Source organism: Taudactylus pleione, unplaced genomic scaffold (genome assembly GCF_031769625.1).
Source record: "Taudactylus pleione unplaced genomic scaffold, aTauple2 ptg000018l, whole genome shotgun sequence".
NCBI lineage: Eukaryota > Metazoa > Chordata > Amphibia > Anura > Myobatrachidae > Taudactylus > Taudactylus pleione.
Genome location: NW_028284420.1, coordinates 3,931,830 through 3,945,896, shown reverse-complemented (window position 1 = coordinate 3,945,896; position 14,067 = coordinate 3,931,830). Strand labels below are relative to the sequence as shown.

Below are 14,067 nucleotides of genomic sequence, written 5' to 3'. Positions count from 1 at the left end.
GCTTTGGTGGCTAACAGTTTGTCTGCCTGTAACCTATGCTGATAGACGGCAGACATTTGAGCCATATTCTGAACTGAGTGGGCATAAAAATCCATCCAAGCAGGATGGATAGAAGATACCAACATAGTAGGCTGTAATAGCTGTGGATACCCCAGGCTGGGATTTAGCATGGGGGCTGATAAGTGGTCAACTAGCTGTGTCATAACCTGGGATAAGGAGGACACCCAAGGTGGCTCCTGGACGGGGCTGTTACAGTGGGCTGGATAGGTGGTACATAACAAATAACACATAGACCATCCTGCACGAAATCCTGAGAGGACAAGTCCGCTGAACAGGATCTGCAAGTAACCAGCATAGGGGCCTCAGGCTCCTGTTTACCCTTAGAAGACATAGTAATAACCAGCCAGCAGTACACAATCAGTGTAAGGCTAGTAATGCAGTGTTACACCCTTCAAGTAAATGTTAAGTAATATTGAACCCCTACACACCTGGTGGTTGAGGGAGAGGTATACAGGGAGACTGGACCCGAAACTCCTAAGACCTGTAGCTTCAGAAAAGCCCTGATTAATGGCTGCTGAGAGTCTAATGTAGGGAGGAGGAGGAGCAGCTCAGAGGCGGGAAACCTCTTGTGAGGGATCGCGCTCTGGGCTGGGGGAGGGGCTGCCGGGGGAGAGCCTACCTCCCCACTGCTGCATCAACCGCCAGGTGCCGCTGGCCTCTACATGGTCCCCAGGCCCACTGAGAGCCGTGGCGGGCCCGGGTAATAGGGGGCGTGGCCACGCTCCCTTCCCAGAAAAAAAAAAGATATGCAGCGCCCCTCAGCCCTGCTCAAAGCCAGGGGGGGCGCGATCAGTGTGATTGCTCCCCCACACAGGCATAGGAGACTGCTGTGGCTGCTGCGCAGCAGCCTCGAGCAGTCTCCACTGCAGCTCAGCACACGCTGTGTGCTGGGCTGCTGTGAGGGAGGGGGAGCGGCGCCAAACCCGGGCCCCCGCCGGGCCCCTCAGGAAGCCTGGGCCCCGGTAATCTGTACCCACTCCCCCCCCTCTCGGCACCCCTGATGGTCCCCAATGCCAGATTTTAACTGCCCTGATGGTCTAGTGGGGGAGCGGACGAACCAAGCGCCCCACTGCAGCGCCCTCCGGCACGTCTCCACCGCCGGAGGTAAGGACTGCACAAAACGCGGGGAATCGCCTTACCTGTTCTTCTCTCGTGTATCCGGCCACAGTCCTGGGTCCCCAGTGGAGCGGCTAGCTGAGCCCCGTTGGCACCTGCTGTAATCAATGGACCACTCACCAGTGTTGCGGAGCCGGCGGAGGTAGCTGTAGCAGTTGCACAGGCGCCCATTGGGACGCCTTGCTGCTTGCTCAGGTAAATAAAATAAAAAAACTCATAAAAATAAAGCTTGGGGCTGCCTAAGCAGTCCCCCCGACACCAAACGAAAAACTGTCTTCCTGTGGCTGGGTATATGTGGAGGAGGATCGGGGAATCCTGGGAGCTAAAGCTTTAACAGTTTGGTAACTGGATCACTCCAACCACACACACTCCATGGTATCCCTGTGGTTTACCTATGGACCCTGAAGAAAATTATTTCTCTACCTTTTTTACATGTTCAGTGCGAGTTTGGAACTGAATTGCCAATCTAATTCGCAGTGCGAGTTTAACAAAAAAAACAGCTTGCAGGACTGCTCAACTCGCAACTAATTGAATTGACCCCAAAGTATGTACCAGATATGCTAGGTTCTATTATCATAAACAAATACTGTTCCCAAGGCTCTACTGTGCCAGTTATGCTCTTAGTTAGTCAACAGTTACCTCGCTATTCTGTAAGGAAATTGATTGTCCAGAAACATCCAGCCTGTTAATCTCCTATGAGTAGGCATAGATATGAAATTATTTTGTAACTAGAACAATGGCTTGCACAGGCTAGTGTAACATGTAGTTTTAATAGAAAATTATATTTAATTTTGCTTATAATGTATTTATGATACAAAGTAATTATACTGTATATGGTATTTATACCTGACCTATGTATGCTCTATATTACATGGGGTATATTGTGGAAACTGTTGTTGTGGGTATTTACATGTTGTTATGTTGTCATGTGGATTATGGTTAATAAACTAGAGAGTCACATGAAATGGCTGCAGTATCCTGTTTTTTTAATTAAGACAGAAATATCATATAGGGTGTTATTATAACTGCAAAGAAGGTGGGCACTCCAATCCAATAAAATAAAAGTCCAGGTGCCAGGCAAGGTCATTTGTATAAAGGACAAGAAGGCACTCTGGATACATGATGCTTAAACAAAGGCTTGTTTATAAAGCATAGCAGACACACCAATAGCCCTATTTAAGTTAATTCACTTGAACATGGGCTATTGTTGTGCTGGAAATATTGTGACACAGAGGATTAGAAGCATGGAGCATGGACACTGCCCCTCACCAGAGCAAGAAGTAGGGGAGGTGGTGTAGGGGTGTAAGGGTGAGGTAAAGGGTGCAGGCCAGGGGGCAGTAGGGTTTGCAATGGGGGTCAGTCCCTACATCACTACTTCTGAGCAACTGCTGGCCATTTCAAGCGAGATTTTGTCATCTCTAAGTCGGAACTAAAGCTTTAACAATTGAATGGATTGTACGGAGAATGGCGGTATTGCTATTATGATAATTATTAACAATATTTATGTTCTGTCAGCATACTGTGCATTATTTAATATTTGTGTGTACGCCCTGAGCCTAGAAATATAATGGTGTAACATGTCAGTGTATGAACCAATATTTAACTCATACTTACCAACTACAGAAATGATGACCACCACAAAGTCAAAAATATTCCATCCAATGGTAAAGAAGTAATATCTTAGAGCGAACATTTTAAGGACACACTCTGCAGTGAAGATGACGATGAACACAAGGTTGATTTGGAAGAGTATATCTATTTTCTGTTGACTTTGATCATCTGTTTCTATCATCATTGTCACCATGTTGAGGCAAATCAAAATCATAATAAAAATGTCAAAGGCTTGTTTCGAGATAAAATCGAAGACCATTCCTTGGACTGGGTTCTGTACCATTTATGTTTCATCAGAGAGTCAGACAGCATGGTAGGAACAGAAAGAAGAATAAAAGAGTGTGTCATGAGCATTGGTAAAGCAAATGAAAATAAAGCCTATGCATTTATGTAGTGTTTGCTATGGTGCCTACAATACCCAGTGCCAGGCAACATGATGATGACAATTAGAATGAGGAGAAATCTATTAGTGATAAATACACAGAATGTGACATCATCATGTAGGAAGTTGGAACTGTCTGACACTGTTTAGCTTTTTGCTAAACATTCTTATGGAATGCACATGTACATAGCCAAGTATACACAGATACTAATTTACCTCTGGTCTAGGAATCGGTTTCACCGGCTTCTTTGACCCAAGTTTTTTCATAGCGTTGTAGTATTTTTTCTGTTCTTCTGTCATGAAAATATCTTTTCCTCCAAAGTATAAGATAAAAAACATGTTTGTTACACTCCCACACCATGACTTTATAAAAGTCATGCCCTTATATTAAGGCTGCATCTAAAAAAACGGACTTCTCCATAGAGAATTCTGAAGGGGGGGCAGGGTGTTTAAGGGGCTACACCTCAAAAGCTATAGGAGGCACAGAGTTGAAATTTGGTAGGGGCGGATAGAACTGTCGCACGGTGCTGCATGCCAAATTTCAGGGCATAAACATAAAAAAATTAGGATTTGGGAGTAATCTAAAGCTCCAACTGTCACATTTTTCTGAAATTCTCAATTAGGACAACTTTTCTGCTGTAGTCTATGGTGGGTTTTTGGGAAGGCAAAACTCAGGGTAGGTGGCGAATTTAGACTTGGGGTTTGTTTTATTAAGTAGCTATTGTGCCAGGGTACGTGCTTTTGGGGTTCAGTTAAATTAGAAAATTACAGTTTTTAAACTATTACCTCAAGAATGCGCCATTGTAGAGATAGGACTTTTCAACTTGTTGCGCAGCCTCAGTAGGAGCCTACAGCAGGTGTAGTCATAGTGGCTTCACTTGGGTGCAGCAAGATGGCTGTCGTTTGCAGGCAGTAGCGAGGGCTGGGACCGGGGGGCAGGAAGCCAGCGTTTGCTGCGGCTGGGATGCGGGGGAGAGGGGGTAGGTGTTAGTAGGCGTTAGCATGCAGGCGGGAACCGGGGACGGTAGCGGGCGTTAGCGGCGGCGGTGGTGCAGGCGTTAGGATCCAGGGGAGGTAGTAGCACACAGATGCAGGCTCGAATCTGAAAATTCAGTGATACCTGCATCTATGTTTAAAAAAAACAAACACAGAAGCACGGACGGGTCAGTGAGATAAGTCTTTGCTTCTGTGTTTACCGGGGCTATCCCCAGCACCCACCGCCCAGGGGTGCTGGGAATAGCCCCGGGCTATCAGCCTGGGCCTGGGGTGCCCTGGAGAGGGGGGTCCCCAACTCCCCAGCCTGGGCTGACGAGCAGTCAGGGGTGATGCTTCGGCTGGGGGGCCCGGTGAAAGGGCTCCCCCGGCTGTGGCATAACCCCCCCCCGCTAGAAAGGGTCTGGTGCTGGTTCTGGGAAATACAGAGGGGGCTCTGTGCAATTTTTCTCCCCTGTATTTCCAGAACCAGGACCGACTCAGAGCCCAGTGCTGGTTGTCCTAAATACGGGGGACCCCTACGTCATTTGTCCCCTGTATTTTGGCAACCAAGACTGGTTCTTAAAAGCCTGGTGCTGGTTATGCTTCATACAGGGGATCCTACATCGTTTGTCCCCTGTATTTAGCACAACCAGTACTGGGGCTCCATAGTCCGGGGCTGGTTATTATTTTGGGGAGGTTGGCCATGCCATTTTTGGGGGGATTATTACACAGGGTTTCTTTTTAATCACAGAAACACAGACAGATCTCACTGATCTCATCCATGCTTCTGTGTTTATTTATACACAGATGCAGGTATCACGGATCTTTCAGATCTGAGCCTGCATCTGTCTGCTGCTACCTCCCCCGGTTCGCCTGCACCACCACCAACGCCCCCAGGTCCTGGCCACAGATAACGCCTGCTGCCCCCTTGGTTCCTGCCATAACTTACGGCTGCTTCCATCCCCCAAGTCCTTCCGCCACTACCGCCTGCACTGACGTGCCATCTTGGTGCACCCAAGTGAAGCCACAGTAAGTACCTGATAGACGCTCTGACTGAGGCTGCGCATCAAGTTGAAACTTCCTATCTCTATAATGACGGATTCGTGAGGTAATAGTTTAAAAACTGTAACTTGCTCAATTACCTAAACCCCAAAAGCACATACCATTGAACAATAGTTACCTCTATCGCTCGCTGATGCTTCTGTGCACAGCCCTGTTTCTTGCCACTGCTCCATACCCCCGCTGCTGCCACTGCCCCACACACCTGAAGCCTGCCCCCACAGTCGTCTCTCCCTCTGCACCCTTAAAACACCTCCTGTGTGCTGTCTGCTCCTCCACCCGTGTTAGTGTACCTATTTGTTGTCCTTCTGCCCTGCAGGTGGCCCGGTTTGCTCGTCAAAACCCTGATGGCTAATAAATTTTTTAAAAAGTGATGAAATTCCATAGACAAAAAACCTTATGGTTTCACATGTCCCATTAAGGTTGCTTAGACATGGTCTAAAAATTCACAAAACCTATTGAATTTCTGACACTCAAACTCCAAAAAGCAATGAAATTACAATCATTAAGGCTGATGCCTTAATGGATGTGTTCCTTGCGTAAAAAAGATATGGTATGCCATGACGCCATGTGGTTTACTGCAGATTCAGCACTCTCACAGAGTGAGATTGCTGTCACTCACAAAATGGTGGATCTGCTAATTCACAGAATTGTGTGCTCATTGGAATAAACACATGCAGTCTATGCAACTGAGGTCTGAGCAGTTATGTGGCACACACATCCCACTCAGTGCCCACAATCTTCCCATTTGTTCACCACAACAATCCCACAGAGTTTCAACATCCTTGTCACTGCATACATCCATCTCATTCAGTATACACATTCAGCTCCCTAACTGCTAAAACTATCGTACTCTGTCTATGCATGTACACTATCTTCGACCTCCATGCCGTTATACCTTCCCCAATCTCTACAGCTGTGTGTTCTCCCAACTCTGCTAGTTTGCATGCCCTCATCCACACCAATGTGCCTTTCCCCATGTGTACTGTCCTGTCTTTCTGCATGTGTGCCACTGTTTCCTTCCATCTGCATCACTGCCTTGCCCCCAGCCACGTCACTCTGTCTTCCCTTATCTCTGCCACTCTTTATTCCTCCATCTGCACCACTCTGTCCCCCCAACCATGCCACACTGTCTTTCCTCTCCCACCCATACCACTCTGTCTACCCACCCATTTGCACCAATCTGTCTTCCCCAATCCCTTCTGTTGTGTATTCTCCCATTGTACTAGTCTGTATTCCTCATCCACATCATTCTGGCTTTACCCATCTTCGCTGCTCTGTCTTCCCACAACCATGCCACTCTGTACCTCCCATTCATGTTACTCTGTTCCCCTAAACCGTGCCACTCTGTCTCCCCCCCATGTGCACCATTTTCCACCAAACTGCATCACTTTGGCTCGCCCCCATCTGTACTGTCTAATATTCCCCTCTACACACCATTCTGTCTGCCCCATCCACACTGCTCTGTCTTCTTCCCCCACAGTGGCGTAAGTTCATCCCAGATGCAAGTTTTAATTTGGTGCCCCCCTAAAAAAAAGGGAAAATATATATTGTGCATATCTATCTATAACTTATGCACAAGAACTCTAATATAAAATATCCTTAAGCGAGGAGAATATAATTGTGTGCCTCTTCAGTGCTGGCACCCGACGGCAGACGCCTCCATTGCTCCCATAGTTCTGCCCCTGTTCCCCCATCCACCATACTCTTATCCCATCTGCGTAGCTCTGTGAACTGCTCAGACCTCAGTTTCATAGACTGCATGTGTGTATTCCAATGAGCACACAATTCTGTGAATTAGCAGCTCCACCCTTTTGTGAGTGACAGCAATCTCACTCTGTGAGAGTGCTGAATCTGCAGTTAACCACAGGGTGTGATGGCATACCATATCTGTATTACGCAAGGAACACATCCATTAAGGAGTCAGCCTTAAAGATCGTAATTTCATTGCTTTTTGGAGTTTGAGTGTCAGAAATTCAATAGGTTTTGTGAATTTTTAGATCATGTCTAAGCAGCCTTAATGTGACATGTAAAACTGTAATCTATGGAATAAAATATATATTTAATAGCAAAATTTTGCTATGTGTAGAAGCTGTTTTGGTATTTTTAGAATAATCTGTATACAGAGCCATTATATAGGAGGTTTAACTATGAATTGTAGGCCATAGTATAAAGATCTCCTGATGTTTTCTGACAGTCACCATACTCACTGATCCCAGGAGAAGGTGTAGTGAGGCACTACCTCGTGAAGTCACTGTATGACCAGTGCCCTGACTGATCGCAAGAATAGCATATTTGTAAGCTGTGGTAGTGCTATTTGTTTTCTCCCACTGGGAGTCCTAGGCTGGTGCCGGTCGTGATGATGCAGCAGCAAGGAGGAGGGACTTATCTGCCTTCACAAGGTAAGAATTAGACAAACAGCACCTTGTTTTTCTTCTTGCATTAGTCTGCAGAATTTATACTGTTGCTGCACTTTTCCAATAGATGAAAAACACTAATAATCTAGGCCATAGTGGTGGGATGAAAAGGTATTAGTGTCCCAAACCTCTGAAATACATATGCAGGATACTATAAAAATACTAGACAAGTCCCTTCAATACTTATCTTTTTCTTTTGCTGGTTAAAGTTATCTATGATGACACCAATAAACAGGTTTAGAGTGAAGAATGCACCAAAAATGATGAAAATGACAAAGTACAAATACATGTACAAGCTTATTTCATACACAGGTTGGTCCTCAATCTGTAAAAAAAAAAGAAAAAATGGTAATACATTAATACAATAAACTACCCAGCCACAAGTTGTACAGGGGAATCCCCTTACTTATAGAGTGCATACTACCTAACCTAACCACCAGTATTAGAGCATTTATTTCAGCCTTTAATTAGCCAATATACAGGGGTATTCAATATGGATGCGATAACATCGTTTTTGCGTTAATATCGGAGCTATGACGTCATTATCGCAGGTTTTAGTTTTACACTGTATTCAATATCAAAGACTTATCGCAGTTTTGAAAAGTCTTTGATAAAAAACGGGGATAACTTTTCACCATTGAGTAGGTGTCGAAAAAAGTGCAGAATTGGGGTTTAGGGGTGCAGGCTTAAAAAAAATAGCCTGCACCCTTGGGACTGACATTTAAAAAAGAACTGTGTCAAAAAAAGTTGGAAAAAAAATAGGGACACCCCAAAAAATTAATTTAAAAATTGGGGTGAAAACAAAAAATGGGAAAAAATTGTTTAACAATAGGGAAATAGGTTCAGGGCTATTCTGCAAGTATGCGGCAGGTGTTTTGAAGAATAGAATTATAGCGGCAGGTGCACAAATGCAGAATTTTGAAAAACTTATTTTAGGGACTTAAAAATATGCTAGTACCCATTTTCATGTACCCCAAATTTGATGGGACCACTTAAAAAAACTAAAAAAATAACCTAAGTGCTCTTCTGCAACACTTCTTCAATGTCAGGAAAAAAACACCTGCTGCGGCTATTTAAATCCCCGACTTTCAATTAAAGGCTAAAACGGGGGTACCCATAGTGTTCCCCCATGTTTTTACAACTTTAGGGGGGTCTTACAATTATTTTAAGGAAAAATTCGTAACTTTACGCAAATCCAACTTCGGAGTTTCCAGTTTTCGTTAATTTTATATTGAATACGGGGATAAGCGGGAGCGCGCACCATGCTTTAACGCAGGTAAAAACTCTGACATGAAACGTTAACTTCGACAGTTAAGTTAACATTTCATATTGAATAACCCTCTTAACATGCTAAAGGTACAAAATCAAAGTGAAGAAGCTCCTTTGTTTTAGAGAAGGCAAAAGTACCCAACACAAGCACTACTAATATATTATTTTAATTCTACTGGTGTACACTGAGGAACTTAATGACACTGGCATATAATGTATACTGCCATTCTATCAACAAAATAATATTAGCAAGTGCTCTTGCTGTATGTGTAAGATTATCTATACGTTTGTCCAGTTAGCTGCATTAGGATTTCACTTCACAAATCATCGCAGTTTCAATGTTCACAGGTCATTTGGGATTAGCAAGCACACATAGATCCTGAATAACCTGAAAGTGATTTGAGGGGCAAGGAGGATGATTTGCTCTCATGGTCATAAATTGAATGTACTTAGCTTACATAGGGGCCTATTCATAAATGTAAATGGGTATGCTATACATGCGGACCCATTCACAAATGTTTTTTTTTTCACTTTTTAAAGACCCATTCATCAATGCAGTTACGCAGGAGATATCTTCTCCATACATCAAAGACCCGATGTACCACTCCTCCCTATACACTTAACAGGGACGTAGTAATTACACTATTCATCAAACTCAGAAAGCAAAGTTAATGGATTGACTGTGGGAACTAACATCATCTTCAAATGGAACTGGAATCCAATGGTCTCCTACACCAGCCTCGTAGTGTGCATGTACAGTATGGCCTAAAGTCTTACATACAGTATGCAGTAACACTGCTGGGACAGAACCTGTCAGTGTACACTTTTTCTGTTCCTATTAGCATAGAAAGTGGTAGTATTAATGATCGCAGGAAAACGGGAGTTTGCGAATGATGATTTCAACTAAAGTTCAAGTAAAATGTGATGGAAAACATGGCGAGATGAAAACTAAACTAGCAAGGCCGCATTGCATATCATGATGAATAGGCCCCATAGGCATGGATGAAGGGAAGGTAAAGACGCTGGTAGATTACATTACCATCTCTCTGCATGAGTATTTGCTTCAGTGGTCATATTCCAGTGGAGATGGCTGCATCCTTGTTTGCTGGAGATGACCATCGTTTTCGTCCTATAGGGCTTGTTCATATCATGACAGGTCCTGTCATGATGTGAACAAGCCCTCTAGGCGAAACGAGGAGATGGTGATGTAATCTACCAGTGTCTTTACCTTATTCTTTGTTATTGAAATAGTACTGCAATACCTGCATACAGACCACTGCACATACTCCTAGACACCCCGTTGTTCATGCTCTCTCATCGGGACCTCTCCCGTCTAGTGCTGCACGGTCATCTGACACCAGCACAGATGGGTGGTTACTGTTCCGACAGCAGAAGTGCATTTCCAATTATCTTTCACCCAAGACAGGGCCTTTTCACTCTCTCATCTATCACCCTCTACTATTTGTATGGTGATCAGACAACAGAACTGAAAGGGGATTCACCTGCCTGGATTCTGTCAACCTACTAAAGGTTTAAACGGTGCATTCCTTGCAGGGAGTCAAATCTCTATTAAACCAAATCTGTGTCAATTGTGCTTGATGTGTATTCCCAAAGGCACATTTATTAAGGGTAAAAAATATTGACCCTCCTGCTCACTAAGCAGGGTGAAGCTCTGCCGTGAGCAATTAGTACATACCTAATAAATGTGGTTACTACAATACACTCTACATTACCAGTTTTTGAGACTAAAATATATCTCTACTGCTGATTAATTTCATGCAATATATTTCTATCAGCAGGACTGTGTTCTATCCACTGAGTGAATAAAACTATAGGGATTTGTTTTTCTGTTTTTTTGCTACATGAATAACAATTGTCTCTCTGTCATCTTTTGAGCTGCTGCATTGCAACATATTGATACTAATTGTCTCTCTGCTAGCAACGGCACTGCAACATATTGGTACAAAATGGATACAATGATATATCCTATAACAGTATATATGCAGATTAAACCATCTGACAAAATACTCCTTCAAGTATACTAGAATCTATGTAGATATGTTTATCTGATATATTTTCAAAATTAGAAGGAAGGTTTCTTTGGTATATTTTTTTCAACAACAAGGGATGTTTTTTGAATGATCAATAATAGATAAATACAATGTGTTGAATCTAACCACTTACAATAATCGCCTTTTGCCTGTGTTAACAAAAATTGGCAGCGAACTATATTGATTTCTATGTTTGTTTGTAGTTATTGGCTGTATTTAAATATTATTGGAGGTTGAAAAATAACCTCTTCCCCCTTATATTCTAAAATGTTATAAAATAAAAGTTAAGTTTTAATGTATTCATACAACTTTAAGAGTGCCTCCAACAAAGAGTCTTCTTTTCTCTTCCTTCTCCTAAGTGATACTGTTCTGACTCAGGGGAGCACCACCAACCAAGAATTAGGAAGCAACCACTATTGCTTTTAATCTTATTAAGTTGGCTTTTTACACATAATAATATAATATACTCTACTGTAATATTTTTCATATCGAGTATGTAGTGCCAACCACTTTTTGGGATTAGCCAACTTAGATTGGTTTATTTTCTAGTGTGGGTCCCAACCCTTTTGCTTTTAAATATGACTAGTTATTTAGTCTATTTTGGCGGAGTTGGCGGGGTGGAGCCATCTCCTGCTATGGTTACACTCCCATGCCTGTTGTATTTGTTGCTACATTGCCCGTTGCTCACACAAACAGACGTTTTAAAAATGAATGCTTTAAAAACTGCAGCAAACTAAAACTAATGGGGTCATTCATTTACCACAGGTAACACTATATAACCAAGCTGCGATATTACGTTACCTCCATGATGGATTAATAGTGATATACAGTATACACTAAATGGAATTTAATTCATTACTTACACCAACATGATGCTAAAATCTGCCAGGTGGTAAAAGTTAAACCTTTATTGTGGTCAACAACTTACTAATACCTCAATTAAATGACCAATTATCTACTGCTGCTGTCAGTGCGACCACCAGGGAGAGAGGAGTGGACCCCGGATGGGGAATGCACACGAGCCCCCTCTTCTCTTAATACGCCCCTGCACAGTTTCATACCAATTATTACCCTCTGCACAATATCAACAGATCTTCTTTAACATTTTTCATACAACCTATTTATTCACCACATTGTCAGTTTCTGCCAGGAATGTCCACGTCCCATGACTGTATAAGTTGCCATACCTCATAGGCTGATCTACTGCATTGTTTTTGGTCCTGCCCACTTCTTTAACAATGTTGGCTTTTTGTCAGATGATTTTCCTTAGATCTAGTTAACTATGTAGCTTTTTCTGCTGAACGAGCAGTTTTTTTTGGACGACTCAGAGGGTCTCTATAGGATGTAGACAATAACTTCTGGCTGTCAGCACGGCAGCACATAGAGCTATTCAACAGAATTGGATTACCACTGCAACACCCTCCTTTTCGCTATTTAAAAAAATATACCAGGCTCAATATACCAACATGACTCGAGCACATATTCACTCATACAATGGACCTAGAGACACCTGGATTGAGTAGTCGGCTCTTTCTCTTGTTCCCACATGGATAGGTATAATCTTTTTCCTTCTATTTAGTTACACACTAATGGTAAGATGAGGATATTATGGCATAATACATAGTTTGATGCTTATGGCTTTAATGATAATGGTTTTTGTGTTATGTGTTAGTTTGTGGTAAGTTATATAGTATATTCTGGTTATTGTAGTTTTAGTATTTAGTTCTGCGGTAGTACTGTGTTATGTGCAGCATTCAGTATTTCTCATCAGTTAACTAGTTCAACACAGGTGTCTGCAATCATACATTAGGGGGGAAGTCCAGGAGCAGAGTGTTTTGTACCTGGTGGATGGGGTCATGTTGGAGGATCTGATACTGGCTGCATTTTGATAGTATTGTAATGATGTCTGAATAAGTATGTACAATGGACTAGACTATCATAAATACAATCATAGGTGGTTATCAGTGTTTTAGCAATGGTTCTTGACTATAGAGCAAATAGATCCATAGCTAATCTACAAGTTAATGGAGAACACAACAAAGATCAGTGATATCTGTTATAGAACTTACAACAGTTTACAGGACTGATTTATGTGCACCGTTAACCTCTTTTACTTTAATACTGTATTTATAGATGTGAATATATGCTTGTATGACCCCAGTCTATTGGTGTTGAGTAAGTGTACTTTCTTGCACTAGTTATTTGGGTCAAAATATATGTTAATGTCGCTGCAACTGAGGGGTACTTTAGTTAAGGAAAAGTGTAGGTGTGCTGAATCCTATTTAGAACCTGACGTTTAAATCCCAATGGGGCCTATGTGGGTAGATCTTATAGAAAAGGGAGTTAATTAACCTGCCAGGTATTAGGGAATTAATGTTGGGTTGCATCTATTACTAGGGTTCACACCTAGTGACAAGAAGAACACTAATAATTTCATGAAAAATAAAAGCTTGTATTTTTTCTTTTATGACTTATTCTTTTTGGTGTACAATAATCTCTGGGATATCTGTGCATAGATGTTTGCTGTATACTAAATTATTAATAAACATTTAACATAGGTTTTATGGGGTTCTCCCAAGCCAACCCCTGGTGAAAAGTAACAGAGGCTTGGGTGGAGGCACTGGAGACAATGTACAGGGTCCACCCCTGGAGAGGTTGAATCGTTGTTTTACAGTAACCCATTACTTTAGTATATTGGACAATACATAAAGTAGGAGTTACACTTACAAACTGGCCACTCAGATGGCGAATTGACTGATCCGTAAGTGTGTACCGAGCATAAGCTCTGTCTGGCTCAATTTTAGCCCTGACGTAACTAGCATAACTATGTGACTGAAAGTGTTATTTTGGTCAAATAGAAAAGGTGCGACAAGGCTGTGTAAGCAATAGAATTCATCAGCTGGACAGATGACTATGGCTCCTAAAAAATGGCAGGAGACATAGAGACAAAGAGATTCTATCACAAGAGGGAAGGCTAGAGGCCAGAATGGTAGATTTTGAAAAGCACTGCCAACCCTATTTTCAATATAAGTCTCTGGGGATCAATCCAGTTGAAAGCTGCCCCAAACTTCCTGTTGTTCTTTCGGCATACAGATTATACAATAACATGTCAAGTGAATGTTACAAA

General features: G+C 42.5%; 1 protein-coding gene across 3 annotated transcripts in view; it reads right to left on the bottom strand.

Annotated features, from left to right (window-relative positions):
- The window catches only part of SCN4A (sodium voltage-gated channel alpha subunit 4), a 254,865-nt gene that overhangs the window by 12,527 nt on the left and 228,271 nt on the right, over positions 1-14,067 (bottom strand). For all 3 annotated transcript variants that reach the window (XM_088442412.1, XM_088442403.1, XM_088442422.1), the window contains 3 exons: positions 7,808-7,945; positions 3,386-3,490; positions 2,791-3,061 (listed from right to left, as the gene is read on the bottom strand). In XM_088442412.1, the coding sequence (XP_088298538.1) occupies positions 2,791-3,061; positions 3,386-3,490; positions 7,808-7,945 (514 nt within the window). The remainder of the gene's footprint in view (positions 1-2,790; positions 3,062-3,385; positions 3,491-7,807; positions 7,946-14,067) is intronic.